General features: G+C 43.6%; 2 protein-coding genes across 3 annotated transcripts in view; both read right to left on the minus strand.

Moving 5' to 3' along the window:
- The window catches only part of LOC118391015 (calcium/calmodulin-dependent protein kinase kinase 1), a 163,872-nt gene extending 153,205 nt beyond the window's left edge, over positions 1–10,667 (minus strand). The window contains exon 1 of the mRNA XM_035781922.2: positions 10,052–10,667. The gene's annotated coding sequence lies outside the window, so the exon portion shown is untranslated. The remainder of the gene's footprint in view (positions 1–10,051) is intronic.
- Positions 10,668–11,363: 696 nt separating this feature from the next.
- The window catches only part of LOC118391017 (sarcoplasmic/endoplasmic reticulum calcium ATPase 1-like), an 86,166-nt gene continuing 79,515 nt past the window's right edge, over positions 11,364–18,014 (minus strand). Inside the window, exons 21-24 of one of the 2 annotated variants that reach the window (XM_035781924.2) lie at positions 17,287–17,404; positions 17,065–17,182; positions 15,119–15,152; positions 11,364–14,898 (exon numbers count right to left, since the gene is read on the minus strand). In XM_035781924.2, coding sequence (XP_035637817.1) covers positions 15,148–15,152; positions 17,065–17,182; positions 17,287–17,404 — 241 coding nt within the window. In that variant the 3' untranslated portion in view covers positions 11,364–14,898; positions 15,119–15,147. The remainder of the gene's footprint in view (positions 14,899–15,118; positions 15,153–17,064; positions 17,183–17,286; positions 17,405–18,014) is intronic. The other variant, XM_035781923.2, reaches the window with a different exon arrangement.

Raw genomic sequence — 18,014 nt, forward strand, 5'->3', positions numbered from 1 at the left:
AGAATCCCACAGAGATGTGACCTCGTATGTAGCATCAGTTGTAAGTAATCTACCTGCTTCCCCACAGAGAATGGAGGACATCAGACTGAACACAGAATCCGACCCACAGCTGAAGTCGGTGCTGTGGTTCATCAGAAATGGGTGGCCTGAGTACTTAAGAGAAAATCCCTGAATCGATAAGAGACTTTATCAGATGAAAGGGGAACTATCAGTGACACGTGGACTACTGATCAGGGGAAACCGCATAGTCATTCCCACATGCATGAGGAAAGAAATCTTACATAGGATTCATGATGGACACCAAGGTCAGATTAAGTGCAGGGAGAGCGCTAACTAGTCAGTGTGGTGGCTTACATCTCCCAGGAGATAATCACAGAGGTGCAAATGTGTACATTTTTCTGTGAAACCAGGAGCACACAGAGAAAAGAGCCATTCATGTCTAGTGAGCTTCCCTCCAGACAATGGCAGAAAATAGCAATAGATCTGTGTGAGTACAAAAAGCAAAACTATCTAGTAGTGTCAGAGAGTCCTAGAAATCCTCCACCTTCCAAACACAATCAGTAGCCAGGTCATAGCCAAGCACAAATCAACCTTTACTAGGTTTGGAGTCCCTGAGATCCTGGTTAGCGATAATGGACCCCAGTTGGTAAGTACAGCGCTAAAAGAACTCAGTAAGAGTATGACTTCATACATGTGACAAGCAGCCCCCACTTCCCACAGAGTAATGGACATGTGGAGAGGTCTGTACAGACAGCAATGTAGATACTCAAGCAGACAGACCCTCTGCTAACTCTGATGACGTACAGAACCACTCCCTTAACATCCGCAGGTTTCAGACCGGCTGAGCTACTGATGGGGAGAAGGTTCAGGACAACCCTTCCTTCCTTAGAAGAGAATCTGAAACCAAACTGGACCGACCAGGAGAAGGTCAGACAGGCAGACGCTGCTGCAACACTGAAGCAGGCGTTTTACTACAACCACAGTGTCATGTCTTGGAGAGTCATGACAACAGGAATGGAGTCAGAAACACTGGACGACACCAGCTGTTGTTCAAAACCCCAGCTCCACCCCACGGTCATACCAGGTCAAAACTGCCCAAAGGGGGCAGTTCAACAGGAACAGGCATCATCTACATCTAGTGCCAAGCACAATAACACCAGACCAGGGGCCTCATTTATAAACGTTGCAGAGGCACAAAAGAAGACGGCACTTTCTAAGAAAACTTTTGGATTTTTTTTTTTAAAACTTGACGTGAGAATGTGCGGTCCTCCATGGACACTTTGACCCATATGTACGCACATAAACTGAAAAATGAGAAACTGCGACTCCGATGGCAGAAGGTTGAAACTCGAGAAACGCTTTGAAATTGATACCATTTGTATTTGTATTGGCTTTTATTATGGATCGCAATTAGCTGCTGCCAAAGCAGCATCTACTCTTCCTGGGGTCCAGCAAAAATGAAGGCAGTTCATACCATTTTAAAACATCACAATACATTCCCAGATTTCACAACACACTGTGTGCCCTCAGGCCCCTACTCCACCACTACCACATATCTACAGTACTAAATCCATGTGTCTGTGCCAATGTTTGTGTTGTTTCACAGTCCCTGCTGTTCCATAAGGTGTTTTTTTAATCTGTTTTTTAAATCTAATTGTACTGCTTGTGTCAGTTACTTGATGTGGAATAGAGTTCCATGTAGTCATGGCTCTATGTAGTACTCTATGTAGTACCGCATACATAGAAACTCTGGCTTTACAGTGGCATGTCGTTAGTAAAAATTCAAAAAAGCAAGGGTTCTAAGCAGCTACCCTGGGGACTTCCTGATTCTAACTGGATTATATTTGAAAAGCTTCCATTAAAGAACACCCTTTGTGTTCTGTTATAAAAGTAACTCTTTATCCACATTATAGCAGGGAGTGTAAAGCCATAACACAAACGTTTTCCCATCAGCAGACTATGTATGATTAATAATGTCAAAAGCTGCACTGTAGTCTAACAAGACAGCCCTCACAATCACTTTATCATCAATTTCTCTCAGCAAATCATCAGTCTTTTGTGTAAGCACTGTGCTTGTTGAGTGTCCTTCCCTATAAGCATGCTGAAATTCAGTTGTTTACTGTGAAATAGCATTGTTTATTTATTTTTTATTTCACCTTTATTTAACCAGGTAGGCTAGTTAATATATAATATATAATATAATATAATAATAATATATGCCATTTAGCAGACGCTTTTATCCAAAGCGACTTACAGTCATGTGTGCATACATTCTACGTATGGGTGGTCCCGGGGATCGAACCCACTACCCTGGCGTTACAAGCGCCATGCTCTACCAACTGAGCTACAGAAGGACGTAGTTAAGAACATTAAGAACAAGTTCTCATTTACAACTGCGACCTGGCCAAGATAAAGCATAGCAGTGTGAACAGACAACAGTTACACATGGAGTAAACAATTAACAAGTCAATAACAGAGTAGAAAAAAAGAGAGTCTATATACATTGTGTGCAAAAGGCATGAGGAGGTAGGCGAATAATTCCAATTTTGCAGATTAACACTGGAGTGCTAAATGATCAGATGGTCATGTAAAGGTAGAGATACTGGTGTGCAAAAGAGCAGAAAAGTAAATAAATATAAACAGTATGGGGATGAGGTACGTACAATTGGGTGGGCTATTTACCAATAGACTATGTACAGCTGCAGCGATCGGTTAGCTGCTCAGATAGCTGATGTTTGAAGTTGGTGAGGGAGATAAAAGTCTCCAACTTCAGCGATTTTTGCAATTCGTTCCAGTCACAGGCAGCAGAGAACTGGAACGAAAGCCGGCCAAATGAGGTGTTGGCTTTAGGGATGAACAGTGAGATACCCACCCGTAGCACGTGCTCCAGCAGGTGTGTTGCCATCGTGACCAGTGAACTGAGATAAGGCGGAGCTTTACCTAGCATGGACTTGTAGATGACCTGGAGCCAGTGGGTCTGGCGACGAATATGTAGCGAGGGCCAGCTGACTAGAGCATACAGGTAGCAGTGGTGGGTGGTATAAGGTGCTTTAGTAACAAACGTATGGCACTGTGATAAACTGCATCCAGTTTGCTGAGTAGAGTATTGGAAGCTATTTTGTAGATGACATCGCCGAAGTCGAGGATCGGTAGGATAGTCAGTTTTACGAGGGTAAGTTTGGCGGCGTGAGTGAAGGAGGCTTTGTTGCGGAATAGAAAGCCGACTCTAGATTTGATTTTAGATTGGAGATGTTTGATATGAGTCTGGAAGGAGAGTTTGCAGTCTAGCCAGACACCTAGGTAATTATAGATGTCCACATATTCTAGGTCTGAACCATCCAGGGTGGTGATGCTAGTCGGGCGTGCGGGTGCAGGCAGCGAACGGTTGAAAAGCATGCATTTGGATTTACTAGCGTTTAAGAGCAGATGGAGGCCACGGAAGGAGTGTTGTATGGCATTGAAGCTCGTTTGGAGGTTAGATAGCACAGTGTCCAAGGAAGGGCCGGAAGTATACAGAATGGTGTCGTCTGCGTAGAGGTGGATCAGGGAATCGCCCGCAGCAAGAGCAACATCATTGATATATACAGAGAAAAGAGTTGGCCCGAGAATTGAACCCTGTGGCACCGTCATAGAGACTGCCAGAGGACCGGACAACATGCCCTCCGATTTGACACACTGAACGCTGTCTGCAAAGTAGTTGGTGAACCAGGCAAGGCAGTCATCAGAAAAACCGAGGCTACTGAGTCTGCCGATAACAATATGGTGATTGACAGAGTCGAAAGCCTTGGCCAGGTCGATGAAGACTGATGCACAGTACTGTCTTTTATCGATGGCGGTTATGATGTCGTTTAGTACCTTGAGCGCGGCTGAGGTGCACCCGTGACCGGCTCGGAAACCAGATTGCACAGCGGAGAAGGTACGGTGGGATTCCAGATGGTCAGTGACCTGTTTGTTGACTTGGCTTTCGAAGACCTTAGCTAGGCAGGGCAGGATGGATATAGGTCCGTAACAGTTTGGGTCCAGGGTGTCTCCCCCTTTGAAGAGGGGGATGGTCAAACACAATTTTTTTCCAGAAGTTTACTAAGAGTTGGTAACAGGCTGATTGGTCGGCTATTTGAGCCAGTAACGGGGGATTTACTATTCTTGGGTAGGGGAATGACTTCAGCTTCCCTCCAGGCCTGAGTGGACACGCTCTCTAGTAGGCTTAAATTGAAGATGTGGCAAATAGGAGTGGCAATATCATCTGCTATTATCCTCAGTAAATTTCCAACCAGATTGTCAGACCCCGGTGGCTTGTCATTGTTAACTAAAAAGCTAACTAAAAAGCAGCATTCCCCAAGAGAGGATGGCTTTCAATTCAGCAGTGATAAATTCATGAACTTCTTTGAGGAAAAGATCATGATCATTAAAAGGCAAATTACGGACTCTTTAAATCTGCCTATTCCTCCAAAGCTCAGTTGTCCCGAGTCTGCACAACTCTGCCAAGACCTAGGATCAAGGGAGAGACTCAAGTTTTTTAATACTGTATCTCTTGACACATTGATGAAAATAATCATGGCCTCTAAACCTTCAAGCTGCATACTGGACCCTATTCCAGCTAAACTTCTGAAAGAGCTGGTTCCTGTGCTTGGCCCTCCTATGTTTAACATAATAAACAGCCCTCTTTCCACCGGATGTGTACCAAACTCACTAAAAGTGGCAGTAATAAAGACTTTCTTGAAAAAGCCAAACCTTGAACAAGAAAATATACATTTTTAAATTAAATCGGCCTATATCGAGTCACCCATTCCTCTCAAAAATGTTAGAAAAAGCTGTTGCGCAGCACCTCACTGCCTTCCTGAAGACAGACAATGTATACGAAACGCTTCATTATGGTTGTACTGTCGTCTCATATAAAACTGAAGGATCTCGTTACTCTGGACCCTGATCTCTCTTTTGACGAACATATCAAGACTGTTTCAAGGACAGCTTTTTTACGTAACAAAAATCAGAAACTTTGTCAAAAAATTATGCAGAAAAATGTATCCATGCTTTTGTCACTTGTAGGTTAGACTACTGCAATGCTCTACTTTCCGGGTACCCGGATAAAGCACTAAATAAACTTCAGTTAGTGCTAAACACTGCTTCTAGAATCTTGACTAGAACCCAAAAAATGTGGTCATATTACTCCAGTGCTAGCCTCTCTACACTGGCTTACTGTTAAGGCAAGGGTTGATTTCAAGGTTTTACTGCTAACCTACAAAGCATTACATGGGCTTGCTCCTACCTATCTTTCCGATATGGTCCTGCCGTACATACCTACACATACGCTACGGTCACCAGACGCAGGCCTCCTTACTGTCCCTAGAATTTCTAAGCAAACAGCTGGAGGCAGGGCTTTCTCCTATAGAACTCCAATTTTATGGAATGGTCTGCCTATCCATGTGAGAGACGTAGACTCTGTCTCAACATTTAAGTCTTTACTGAAGACTCATCTCTTCAGTAGGTCCTATGATTGAGTGTAGTCTGGCCCAGGAGTGTGAAGGTGAACGGAAAGGCACTGGAGCAACGAACCGACCTTGCTGTCTCTGCCTGGCCGGATCACCTCTCTCCACTGGGATTCTCTGCTTCAAACCCTATTACATGGGCGGAGTCACTGGCTTACTGGTGCTATTCCATGCAATCCATAGGAGGGGTGCATCACTTGAGTCACTGACGTGATCTTCCTGTCAGGGTTGGCGCCCCCCCTTCGGTTCGTGCCGTGGGGGAGATCTTTGTGGGCTATACTCGGCCTTGTCTCAGGATGGTAAGTTGGTGGTTGAAGATATCCCTCTAGTGGTGTGGGGCCTGTGCTTTGGCAAAGTGGGTGGGGTTGTATCCTGCCTGTTTGGCCCTGTCTGGGGGTATCGCTGGACAGGGCCACAGTGTCTCCCGACCCCTCCTGTCTCAGCCTCCAGTATTTATGCTGCAATAGCTTGTGTCCGGGGGCTAGGGTCAGTCTGTTATATCTGGAGTATTTCTCCTGTCTTATGCGGTGTCCTGTGTGAATTTATGTATGCTCTCTCTAATTCTCTCTCTCTCTGAGGACCTGAGCCCTAGGACCATGCCTCAGGACCACCTGGCCTGATGACTCCTTGCTGTCCCCAGTCCACCTGCTGCTCCAGTTCTGCCTGCGGCTATGGAACCCTGACCTATTCACTGGATGTGCTACCTGTCCCTGACCTGCTGTTTTCAACTCTCTAGAGACAGCAAGAGCGGTAGAGAAGCTATGAAACGTCAACCGACATTTACTCCTGAGGTGCTGACCTGTTGCACCCTCTACAACCACTGTGATTATTATTGTTATTATTTGACCCTGCTGGTCATCTATGAACATTTGAACATCTTGGCCATGTTCTGTTTCTTCCTATGTTTTGACCTTTCTAGGGAGTTTTTCCTAGCCACCGTGCTTCAACACCTGCTTTGCTTGGTTTTGGGTCTTAGGCTGGGTTTCTGTACAGCACTTTGTAACATCAGCTTATGTAAGAAGGGCTTTATAAATACATTTGATTGATTGTTGATAGACAAAAATCATTTTTCACCTCTTCCACACTGACTTTACGGAATTCAAAAGTACAATCCTTGTCTTTCCGAAATTTGGTCTGATCTACTTGGATCTTGGATTTGACTGCATCAGGTTTGCCAGTTCTTGCTGAGAGATGTTACCACACTCTTCCACCAAGGCAACTACAAGTTCCCGGGCATTTCTGGGGGGGGGGGGGATGACCCTAGCCCTCACCCTCGATCCAACAGGTCCCAGACGTGCTCAATGGGACTGAGATCTTGGCTCTTCGCTGGCCATTGTTCACGTACAGAACAAGCAGTATGGCTGGTGGCATTGTCATGCTGGAGGGTCATGTCAGGATGAGCCTGTAGGAAGGGTACCACATGAGGGAGGAGGATGTCTTCACTGTAACGCACAGTGTTGAGATTGCCTGCAATGACAAGCTCAGTCCGATGGTGCTGTGACACACCGCCCCAGACCATGACGGACCCTCCACCTCTTAAATCGATCCCGCTCCAGAGTACAGGCCTCGGTGTAACGCTCATTCCTTCGTTGATAAATGCGAATCCGACCATCACCCCTGGCGAGACAAAACCACGACTCATCAGTGAAGAGCACTTTTTGCCAGTCCTGTCTGGTCCAGCGATGGTGGGTTTGTGCCCATAGTCAACATTGTTGTCGGTGATGTCTGGTGAGCACGTGCCTTACAACCGGCCTACAAGCCCTCAGTCCAGCCTCTCTCAGCCTATTTCGGGCTGTCTGAGCACTGATGGAGGGATTGTGAGTCCTGGTGTAACTCGGGCAGTTGTTGCCATCTTGTACCTGTCCGGCAGGTGTGATGTTCAGATGTACCGATCCTGTGCAGGTGTTACACGTGGTCTGCCAATGCGAGGACGATCAGCTGTACATCCTGTCTCCCTGTAGAGCTGTCTCACAGTACAGACAATGCAATTTATTGCCCTGGCCACATCTGAAGTCCTCATGCCTCCTTGCAGCATGGCTAAGGCATGTTCACACAGATGAGCAGGGACCCTGGGCATCTTTCTTTTGGTGTTTTTCCAGAGTCAGTAGAAAGGTCTCTTTAGTGTGCTAAGTTTTCATAACTGTGACTTTAACTGCCTACCATCTGTAAGCTGTTAGTGTCTTTACGACCGTTCCACAGGTGCATGTTCATGAATGGTTTATGGTTCATTGAACAAGCATGGGCAACAGTGTTTAAACCCTTTTACAATGAAGCTCTGAAGTTATTTGGATTTTTACGAATTATCTTTGAAAAAGAGGATCCTGAAAAAGGGACGTTTCTTTTTTTGCGGAGTTTATATAAAGAGTTCCCTGGAGTGCACAAAACAAAATGATTTAGGATAATACAATTTTTCAAAATAATCTCTCAAATATGTTGTACAGTTTAATCGGGAATCATATTTAATTGGACATGTCATTATTAAACAATACTTGCACAATATGAAATGTATTCTCATAAATAATAAGGTAAACAGTACGACAAATGTTTAAACTGATGCCGTTTTCGATGCCTCAGACGGGCAGTTACGAGTGCACAGTTTCATATATTGTTATCACGTTCGTTGCGCAGCACTGTTCATGTGATAATGTCCCTGTCACTTTCATTCAAGGCAGAGGTGTGGACTCGAGTCACATGACTTGGACTCGAGTCAGACTCAAGTCACAAATATGATGACTTGCAACTCGTCTTTAACACCAATGACTCGTGACTTAACTTGGACTTGAGCCCTTTGACTCGAACTGACTTGATACCCTCCCTAAACTCACATATGAAATATTATGCTATTAAAAAAAGTGTAGTCTACGCTGTAGTCAACAAAAAACGGATTGCAACTTGCAAAACATGCGGGAAGAAAATTACACGGAGGCGCAACAACTTCCAACTTGGTTCGACATTTGAAGCTGCACAAAGAACTGCATGTCGTGGCTAATATAGCCGACAGTTATATATAACTTTACTTGTGTAACCGGTGCTGTACTGCGCCGCTGTAACTCTTGTGTGTGGTTGATTGAGACTATAGCCATGGATTTTGGCGATCAGGTTGTTTTAATTAAGAAGAATTCACTCTGCATCTGCATCCAAAAGAATATAGAACATTTGTAGAGTACATATGTTCTGCGACTCGTCGCCTCTTTCTCTCATAGTGTTTCAAAATGATTTTAGAATACAAAAATTAGTACAGCCTCTCCTTATTATGCATCAACACATAACATATTTTACATAGATAAAACCACATACCTACATACAAAAATAAAATAAAACATTTGTAGAGCACATATGTTCAGCAAATCATCACCTCTTTCTACAACAGATGCACAATACAAGGGACTGGGATCATTCGAGGAGCTAGCCATCGTTCACACATACAATAGTCTGCTAATACCGTAGCTAGCTATTAACCACATTGTCACGCCCTGACCTTAGAGATCCTTTATTATTTATTTTGGTTAGGTCAGGGTGGGCATTCTAGTTTCTTTATTTCTAGGTTGGCCTGGTATGGTTCCCAATCAGAAGCAGCTATCTATCGTTGTCTCTGATTGGGGATCATACTTAGGCAGCCTTTCCCCACCTGTTTGTTGTGGGATCTTGTTTGTGCATAGTTGCCTTGAGCACGGCATAGCTTCACGTTCGTTTGGTTCTTTATTGTTTTTTGCCGGTTCACGTAATAAAGATGATGAACCCAAACCACGCTGCATTTTGGTCCAATTCTTACAACGCTCGTGACACACATGTTGAATTCAGAATGTTAATATCATCCTAAAAAGTAGTTACAAGTGCATCTTAACACCATCCACTAATGAGTAACCTCTAAATATACAGCATTATTCATGAACAGAACACTATGACTTTGTGCTTAAAAGAATCAAACTTTTCTGAAGAGGACAGAAAAAGCTTGCCTACCTCAGTGCATCAAAATGATTTAAGCACTGGCACGCAGGGCAAAAAGTACACACTCCCCTACTCCCAGGATGCAGCGATGCATAATAACAATCAACATGCCATATTAATATATGAACCTGGTGAAATTCACACAGTACTTTAACAACTATTAGATTTGTATAGCATGTAGGCTAACGTGACTTTAAGTCAATGAGCCTCCACACAGTCAGTCAGTGCGGGAACGTGATCATTGCACCCAAGATTGAGCTACAATCCTTGTAGCCCAAATCCTGCCTGGTGTTACTGCTGTTCCTAAAACCATTGACATACGTTAGCCTACTGTAACCACACACAGGGGTTGTGTGTTAAGGTTAGGCGATTGTGTACAAGCCTACATCGCTCGATTGCGGCTCATAGCGGATCTTTCTCATGGCTACCCATGTATTTCCATGGAAATATGTTTATTTGGAAAGTAATAAATATATTTTTTAAAGCATTCATGATCTGCGTAAATGTAGTATACAAACTATTACTCTTGTTAAAAATATGTAATGGTATTACACTTGGTGAAGAGTACATTATGACTTGTTTAGGACTCGAAACTCAAAGTTTAGGACTTGACTTACCTGCCTTGAGCGCTAAGACTTGAGACTTACTGGTGACTTGTAAAACAATGACTGGGTCCCACCTCTGAATCAGGGTAATTACAGCACCTGAAGGTAGCTTTGACAATCAAATGGGTGGGTATATAAAAGGCATGCAATTACAATGCGTAATGACGCACAATGGCTGCTTTGGCACTGTTGGAAGATTTGGAGAATGGAAGAATTCGGAGAGAGCGAATTTTCAGAGACCAACAAGATTTACTGGCCATTGATGATGAGTGGCTTATGAGCCGGTTTCGATTACCAAGAGCTGTTCTCTTGGATCTCAATGCTATAGTGTTTCCAGCTTTACAGAGAAGCACACGCAGAAACCAAGCCGTGCCTGTCCCACGTGCTCCTTGGCATCCTCGTTAATAGCTGGGCACGCGCAGCTCCTGCTCAGCTGCAACACCACCAATGCCACTGGAACACGCAGTGACTAACACGTGTGCCTTTCCAAATCATATCCAATCAATTTAATTTACCACAGGTGGACTCCAATCAAGTTGTAGAAACATCAAGGATGATCAATGGAAACAGGATGCACCGGAGCTCAATTTAGTCTCAACGCTATTTTTAATACATTTGCTACAATAAACAGTTAACTTCATTATGGGGTATTGTATGTAGATTGCTGAGTATTTTTATTTAATAGATTTTAGAATAAGGCTGTAATGTAACACAATGTGAAAAAAGTTTAGGGGTCTGAATACATTCCGAAAGCGTGTTCAAATCAAATTGGTCACATACACATTTAGCAGATGTTATTGCGGGTGTAGCGAAATTTAGATTTTCCCTCATTCTCAGTCAGCATTATAACCACCTGATATGATCTGACAGTGTCCTGTCATCACTACTCATTATAATGGTTATTTTGTTTTTGTGTAGCCTACTGATGTTTTGGCCTGGCCACTTAAGGTAAATTGATAATGGTAGTCAGTCTTCAGATGGGGGAAAAAAATCATACAATATTGCCCTCTGCTGGTAGGCTTCAATTTAGGCACATACGAACATAAGCCTAAACTTCTACCCTCCAAGATATTGTATTAATAAATAATGATATAGTATTAAGTAGATGCTTTTGTCCAAAGTGACTTAGACATGTGTGCAAACAGTTATGTCAAAGGTGGCCCCAGCAGTTATTGACCCCATATCGCTTGGCATTGCAAGCACAATGCTCTACTGATTTGAGAAAGTGTACAGATCTTGTTTGTCCTTCCATCAAATTTAACAAGCAAACCCAACTCATCTGATCCAACATAATTTAAAAAATGAAAGAAAGCAAACCTCTGAATAAATAACAAGATAAATAATATTTATTTCCATGTCTTTGTCATATATAAAATTGTGTCCACAATTAATATTAACAATGCAATAACGAGAATCCTTTATTTCTGTGTTGCGAGATTCAGGCTCCAGCAACCTGTGAATGTTTACTATTGGTTGACAGGGAGAAAGGTCCAACAGGAGCAGAGCCACCTCTAGATTGGCGACTACCTCACTGATAATACACACATGGGTGCTTATGTTTCTACAGCACACGATGCCAAAACATTAGCCTGACAGAAACAGATCTGGGACTGCGGTTTGCCAACTCCTATGGCCGTGGTCAATTGGCAAGACCGCACAAACAGATCTGGGACCAGGCTATCCAAGCGTACCATGGTTAGGACCACCTTCCTAATGGTCTGACCCAAATGGCTAACATGCGGTCTCTGGAGCCTGCAGTCACACCAAGCCCTTCAATGTACACACAACTTCATTACCCAGGATTCATCACTGTTCATCGCACTGTCTAAACCAAACAATTAATTTTGAAATTCTCAACAATAATTCTCAAAACCATATTACCATTAGTGAAATAAATTATTTCATCATTATCATAATTATTTTTCTCATCATAACCATGATTCTTGTTGTTTATTTTACACATTGTAATTTCTTTCCCTAAAGTATGACAAAACCCCAGAAACCAAGAAAACAAACAGTAACGATGAATAAACAACCTTTTTCTAGTCTACAAAAAAATGTAGATCATTAGATGCCAAGATGTGCTCAAAGAAAATATGTAATGGTTTCTCGCAGTTGGTTCTCTTGCTGTTAAGTAGGTTTCATTGATGCCATGTAAGTTATCAAAAAGGTCTAATATACTGTATAGAATATTAATTACAGTAACAAGGTATCCATGCAATCTTTTTTTCTTTTACAGAGTTCAAGGATTCAGTAGTAAATAACAAGGTACTGTACAAACCCACATCACTGCTGGACAGCCTGAGTGCCAGCATGCTATATCGCCATCATGATCTGAGGCTGAGAACCAGCTAGGAAGCGCACCGGGGGTCCTGAAGCCTTCTGCCACTGTTAGGCTATAGAACAGGTAGAGCTACTGTATTGGCCTGGTAGTAATCTCAGAATCAAAAGTTGTGCTGGTTAGCTAACAAGAGTACCATGGTAGATATTCATTAAAGAGCAATAGAAAGGCCAAGATCTCTCCTTTCTGTCAAGGTGTTAGGTCAGTGGTTCCAGATAACTGGTCGTCCAATGTTTACCTTAAGTGCCAGTCACAACTGTTTGCATATCACAACTACAGTATATGCAGTTCCTTGATGAAAATCAAAATGGACTTTGGTCATACTGCTTTGGTGCTCTCACCCAAGCAGACTTAGAAAGTGTCAGAAGGCTTAACAAGCACATAACACTACTAGACCCAATCCCAAAATCGACCCCTATGCCCTACACATTTGTGGAGATCTGACTGGATGACAGGTGTAAGCAATATGGTAATAGCTCCACCTTGCCCTCTGATAGGCTAGGTGGAAGTTTCACTACATTGTTTATATCAATCCAATCCCTCAGATCTGTGCTTAGGGGTCAATTTGTGATTGAGCCCTTGTGTTTCTGCTTCCCTCCAGCTAATCCACTGGCCCCAGCCCGCAGAGCACAATGGCTCCACAGCAAACCCCAAAACAAGAGCTAAAGCAACAATCCAAAATTCATTCATTCAGTCAAATACATTATTATTACTTATTTTAAAAACAATAGCCAATAGTTAACCTGTAATGCAAAGAGCACTGGCGGTAGCGTGGAGAACCCAGGGAGCAGCACAACAATAAGGGGAAAGAGCTTGTATTAAGCTTGTCTAACTGGACATGCACTATTGATAGTGATGGTGTGTTATTATTATTATTTATTCAATAAGATGAAAACTAAGTAACAAGGGATGAAATGATCTTACTGCACAGAACTAAAAGGGCTAGAGAGGGTTCACGTGGTAAACCAGGGTTCGTGGGAGTGGCCTGGGAGTAGAGTGGGAAGGTATGGGAAATAGGCTGGCACAAAAATACATTCATTATTTGACCCTACTAGGTCCAAGTCGACATACAGCATGTTGGGAGTGTTAAAGTCTTGATTTGATTGATATGTGCTGGGAGAGACAAAGGTCTCCGACTGATGAAGTCTGGCCAATTTAGCTGCCTTGCTTGCCAATTCTCCTTCTCACCCTCCTAAGCATCCTTTCCAAAGTATAAGTATATTTTGTGTATCTACTCTGTGGTAGTAGTACTCCGCAACTACAATTGTGATTTAGGAACAGCGTTCTTGTGGTATGGAGATGAGGGGAGGGGAGGGATGCGCAACACTGAAGGTTGATTGTGAGGCTGGATGGGTTTATCAGAATAGTCTGGGCAAAGTGGGTGTAGTCATCATTTCACATTTAATCTTGGTTGCCATGTCTCTGGAATGACTCCGGCTCCCCAGTAAGAACTAAAGAAAGCGGCCAAGCAGCAAAAAGCTATTCACACATTCAGGACAGAGAGGCACACGCCTCCACACACCACACTGCACCGCCCAAGCCCGGATGAGTCAGAATCCAGGGCCAATGCTGCCTACCTGCTTCCTAAACAGAGAATGAAAGAGCAAGAAGAGAAAGGTCGATGGGAGAGAGGAGAGCTAAAGAGCAGAAATCAGCTCAATATACAGCAAACAGAGGTCCATGTGGAGAGAAAGGGAAGTAGAGGAACGTGGTGGTATACTGTAGCCAGAGGCGCATGAAGTTGTGATGCGATGGTCTGATGGCCACTACTATGAGCCAGACAGTGGTCCAGACAACTTCTCCAACATTGTGGATCTGGATGACAGAAGCCTTGGCAGACAGAGGGGTTCCTAAGGGGTGGGATGGATACATGGGTACTGGGCAGCACCTTAGGCCAAGCAATGTGGTTCCTCTAGCTGCCAGTTACTAGCATCTTCACCAGTTAGCATGCCAGGCTCTGTCGGTTGTTGGTACCATCAAGACTATGTAGTCTCTGCCAGGGTATACCCCTCTCTCTCTATGCTGCACCAGCTCCCTCTCCCCGCAGACACACAACAATCCCCCAGCTGATTGACCCCTCTCCTCCTAAACCTCTCCCTCCACGGTCCACCTATTGCATGTTACTGTACAGAGTCAAAAGCGATGAGCTGAAAGTTTTAAAAAGCAACAGGAGTCCTGGATGTGTTTTGCAGTTTGTCGTCACGCTTTCCTGGGCCTACGTGAACATGGGCATGCATTCGTTCGTTGGTTCATATACAAACACACTAACTCGTTCATTCACTCTCACACATGTACACCATCGCACGCTCGCATACAAACATGCGCACACACTCGCACAGATGTACTCTCGGTCTCATGCATGCCCTGCTCGTTTTCTAGTGGAGGTTGAGCATGCAGGACTGGGGGGAATGAGGGAATGGAGGAGAGGGGCATTTCTTTAAAAAGGAAAGGTGTGTGTGTGGGGGGTGGGGGTCTTAATATTTCAGCTGCCTCTTCCTGTACTTCTTGTCCTCGTTGTCTATTGGGGAGAAAAACAAAACGTTTTAAAATTAACGTCTACATGCATAGAGCTTAACCATGAGGCATAAAAAGTCATTCATGAGAAGGGTAAACTGAAAAGTCCAAATCTAGCACGTTTTAGCTACAATATACAGGTTTCAAAGAGGTGCAAGGAGGAGGCATGGGAGAGATGGGAGAAAAGGAAAGAAGCAATGAGAAAAACCCAAATTATAAAGTACCTTTTACAGAAGGCGAGAGGAGACAAAGTTTAGGCTGAATAAGGAATGCAGAAAAAGAGAGGAACGTCACTTTTGGGGGGTTTCCAAAGCAAGCTCCAGAAGAAATGCTATCCCTAACCCATTTTCTTACCAAAGTCAATCAGAAATCTCTAGGGAAAACCAAACAGTCACATGTAGCGCATTCAGAAAGAATTCAGACCCCTTGACTTTTTCCACATTTTGTTACGTTACAGGCTTATTCTAAAATGTATTAAAATCTTTTTTTTCCCTCATCAATTTACACACAATACCCCATCGTGACAAAGCAAGAACCAGTATTTATACATTTTAGCAAAATTAAACAAAATACAAAAAACTGAAATATCACATAAGTATTCAAACCCTTTACTCAGAACTTTGTTTGAAGCACCTTTGGCAGCGATTACAGCCTTGAGTCTTCTTGGGTATAACGCTTGGCACACCTGTATTTGGGGAGTTTCTCCCATTCTTCTCTGCAGATCCTCTCAAGCGCTGTTAGCTTGGGTGGGGAGCCTCACTGCACAGCTATTTTCAGGTCTCTCCAGAGATGTTTGATCGGGTTCAAGTCCAGGCTCTGGCTGGGCCACTCAAGGACATTCAGTGACTTGTCCCGAAGCCACTCCTGCGTTGCCTTGGCTGTGTGCGTAGGATCATTGTCCTGTTAGAAGGTGAAGCTTCGCCCCAGTCTGAGGTTCTGAGCGCTCTGGAACAGGTTCTCATCTCTCTGTACTTTGCTCCGTTCCGCTTTCCCTTGATCCTGACCAGTCTCCCAGTCCCTGCCACTGAAAAACATCCCTACAACAGGATGCTGCCACCACTTTAATAATAATAATAATAAAAAATAAAATAATATGCCATTTAGCAGACGCTTTTATCCAAAGCGACTTACAGTCATGTGTGCATACATTCTACGTATGGGTGGTCCCGGGAATCGAACCCACTACCCTGGCGTTACAAGCGCCATGCTCTACCAACTGAGCTACAGAAGGACCACTTTGCTTCACCGTAGGGATGGTGCCAGGTTTCCTCCAGACGCGACACTTGGCATTCAGGCCAAAGAGTTCAATCTTTGTTTCATCAGACCAGAGAATCTTGTTTCTCATGGTCTGAGAGTCCATTAGGTGCCTTTTAGCAAACTCAAAGCGTACTGTCAGGTGCCTTTTACTGAGGAGTGGCTTCCATCTGGCCACAATACCATAAAAGGCCTGATTGGTAGAGTGCTGCAGAGATGATTGTCCTTCCGGAAGATTCTCCCATCTCCACAGAAGAACTGTCAGTGACCATCGGGTTCTTGGTCACCTCCCTGATCAAGGCTCTTCTCCCTCGATTGCTCAGCTTGGCCGGGCGGCCAGCTCTAGGAAATGTCTTGGTGGTTCCAAACTTCTTCCATTTAAGAGTGATGGAGGCCACTGTGTTCTTGGACCTTCAACACTGCAAATAAATGTTGGTACCTTTCCCCAGATCTGTGCCTCGATACAATCCCATCTCAGGCTTCTATGGAAGTAATTTTCGACCTCATGGCTTGATTTTTGCTCTGACATGCACTGTCAACTGTGGAAGCTTATATAGACAGGTGTGTGCCTTTCTAAATCATGCCCAATCAATTGAATTTACCACAGGTGGACTCCAATCAAGTTATAGAAACATCAAGGATTATAAATGGAAACAGGTTGCATCTGAGCTCAATTTCAAGTCTCATAGCAAAGGGTCTGAATATTTTTGTAAATAATGTTTTTTATTTGCTAAAATTTATAAAAACCTGTTTTCGCTTTATCATTATATATGTGTAGATTGAGGAATTTATTTGATTTTAGAATAAGGCTGTAACGTAACACAATGTGGAAAAAGTCAAGGGATCGGAAAACTTTCCGAATGCACTGTATTTCCTGTTTTTTAACAGGAAGCTACTTTTAGAAACTGAGTCATACCGTCTAAGTGATTGCGGGAGATGTACTTGAGGGCCTCATCCAAAAGGATGACGGGGATGGAGATCTTTAGGACCACAATCCACTGGCACCAGGACAGAGGGGTCACTTGGAAGATCAGCTGGAGAGCAGAGAAAAGAGGTAGACCAGGTCAGAGAGAGGGATACACTAGAAAGCAAACTATTGCTGACGGACAGACAGAACATATGTATATGCTGTACTCACAGGCAGGGGCTCGACGTAGAGGATGAGGAAGTGGAGGGACAGGGAGAGGACTATGGCCCCCAGCAGCCAGAAGTTCACCCAGGGAGGCATCCTGATCAGGGACTGGTTCTCAGACAGACTAGAGGCAGGAGGAGAAGCCACATTAGAAAAAAAACACAAAATCTGTAATTACTGTATTCATAGACAACTACTGGACCCAAAACATGGTCTACAGGACCATTATTACGATGCAGATGTATGAGGTCTGGGCCCGTATCCACAAAGCGTCTCAGAGTAGGTGTGCTGATTTAGGATATAATATCGTATTCATTATGATCTGAAAGGTGAAACTGATCCAATTGGCTCATTCATCACCCCCCCCCCCCTCTCCCCTGTAACTATTCCCCAGGTCGTTGCTGCAAATTAGAACTTGTTCAGTCAACTTACCTGGTAAAATAATGGATAAATAAAAATAAAAATCCTAGATCAACACTCCAACTCAGTCTTTGTGGGTAAAGTCCCTGATTTACTACAGTAGTCTATACTCAAATGACTGGCCTAATAAAACTAATACAACTCTCAGAATCAGGGTGACATAGCAGAAGGCCAAAACATGGAAAGTATTCAGAGCGCTGGACTTATTCCACATTTTGTTACGTTACAGCCTTATTCTAAGATGTATTTTTTCCTCAAATCTACACACAATACTCAATAATGACAAAGCGAAAACAGCTTTTTAGAATGTTTTG

Source organism: Oncorhynchus keta, chromosome 12, assembly GCF_023373465.1.
Source record: "Oncorhynchus keta strain PuntledgeMale-10-30-2019 chromosome 12, Oket_V2, whole genome shotgun sequence".
Lineage (NCBI taxonomy): Eukaryota > Metazoa > Chordata > Actinopteri > Salmoniformes > Salmonidae > Oncorhynchus > Oncorhynchus keta.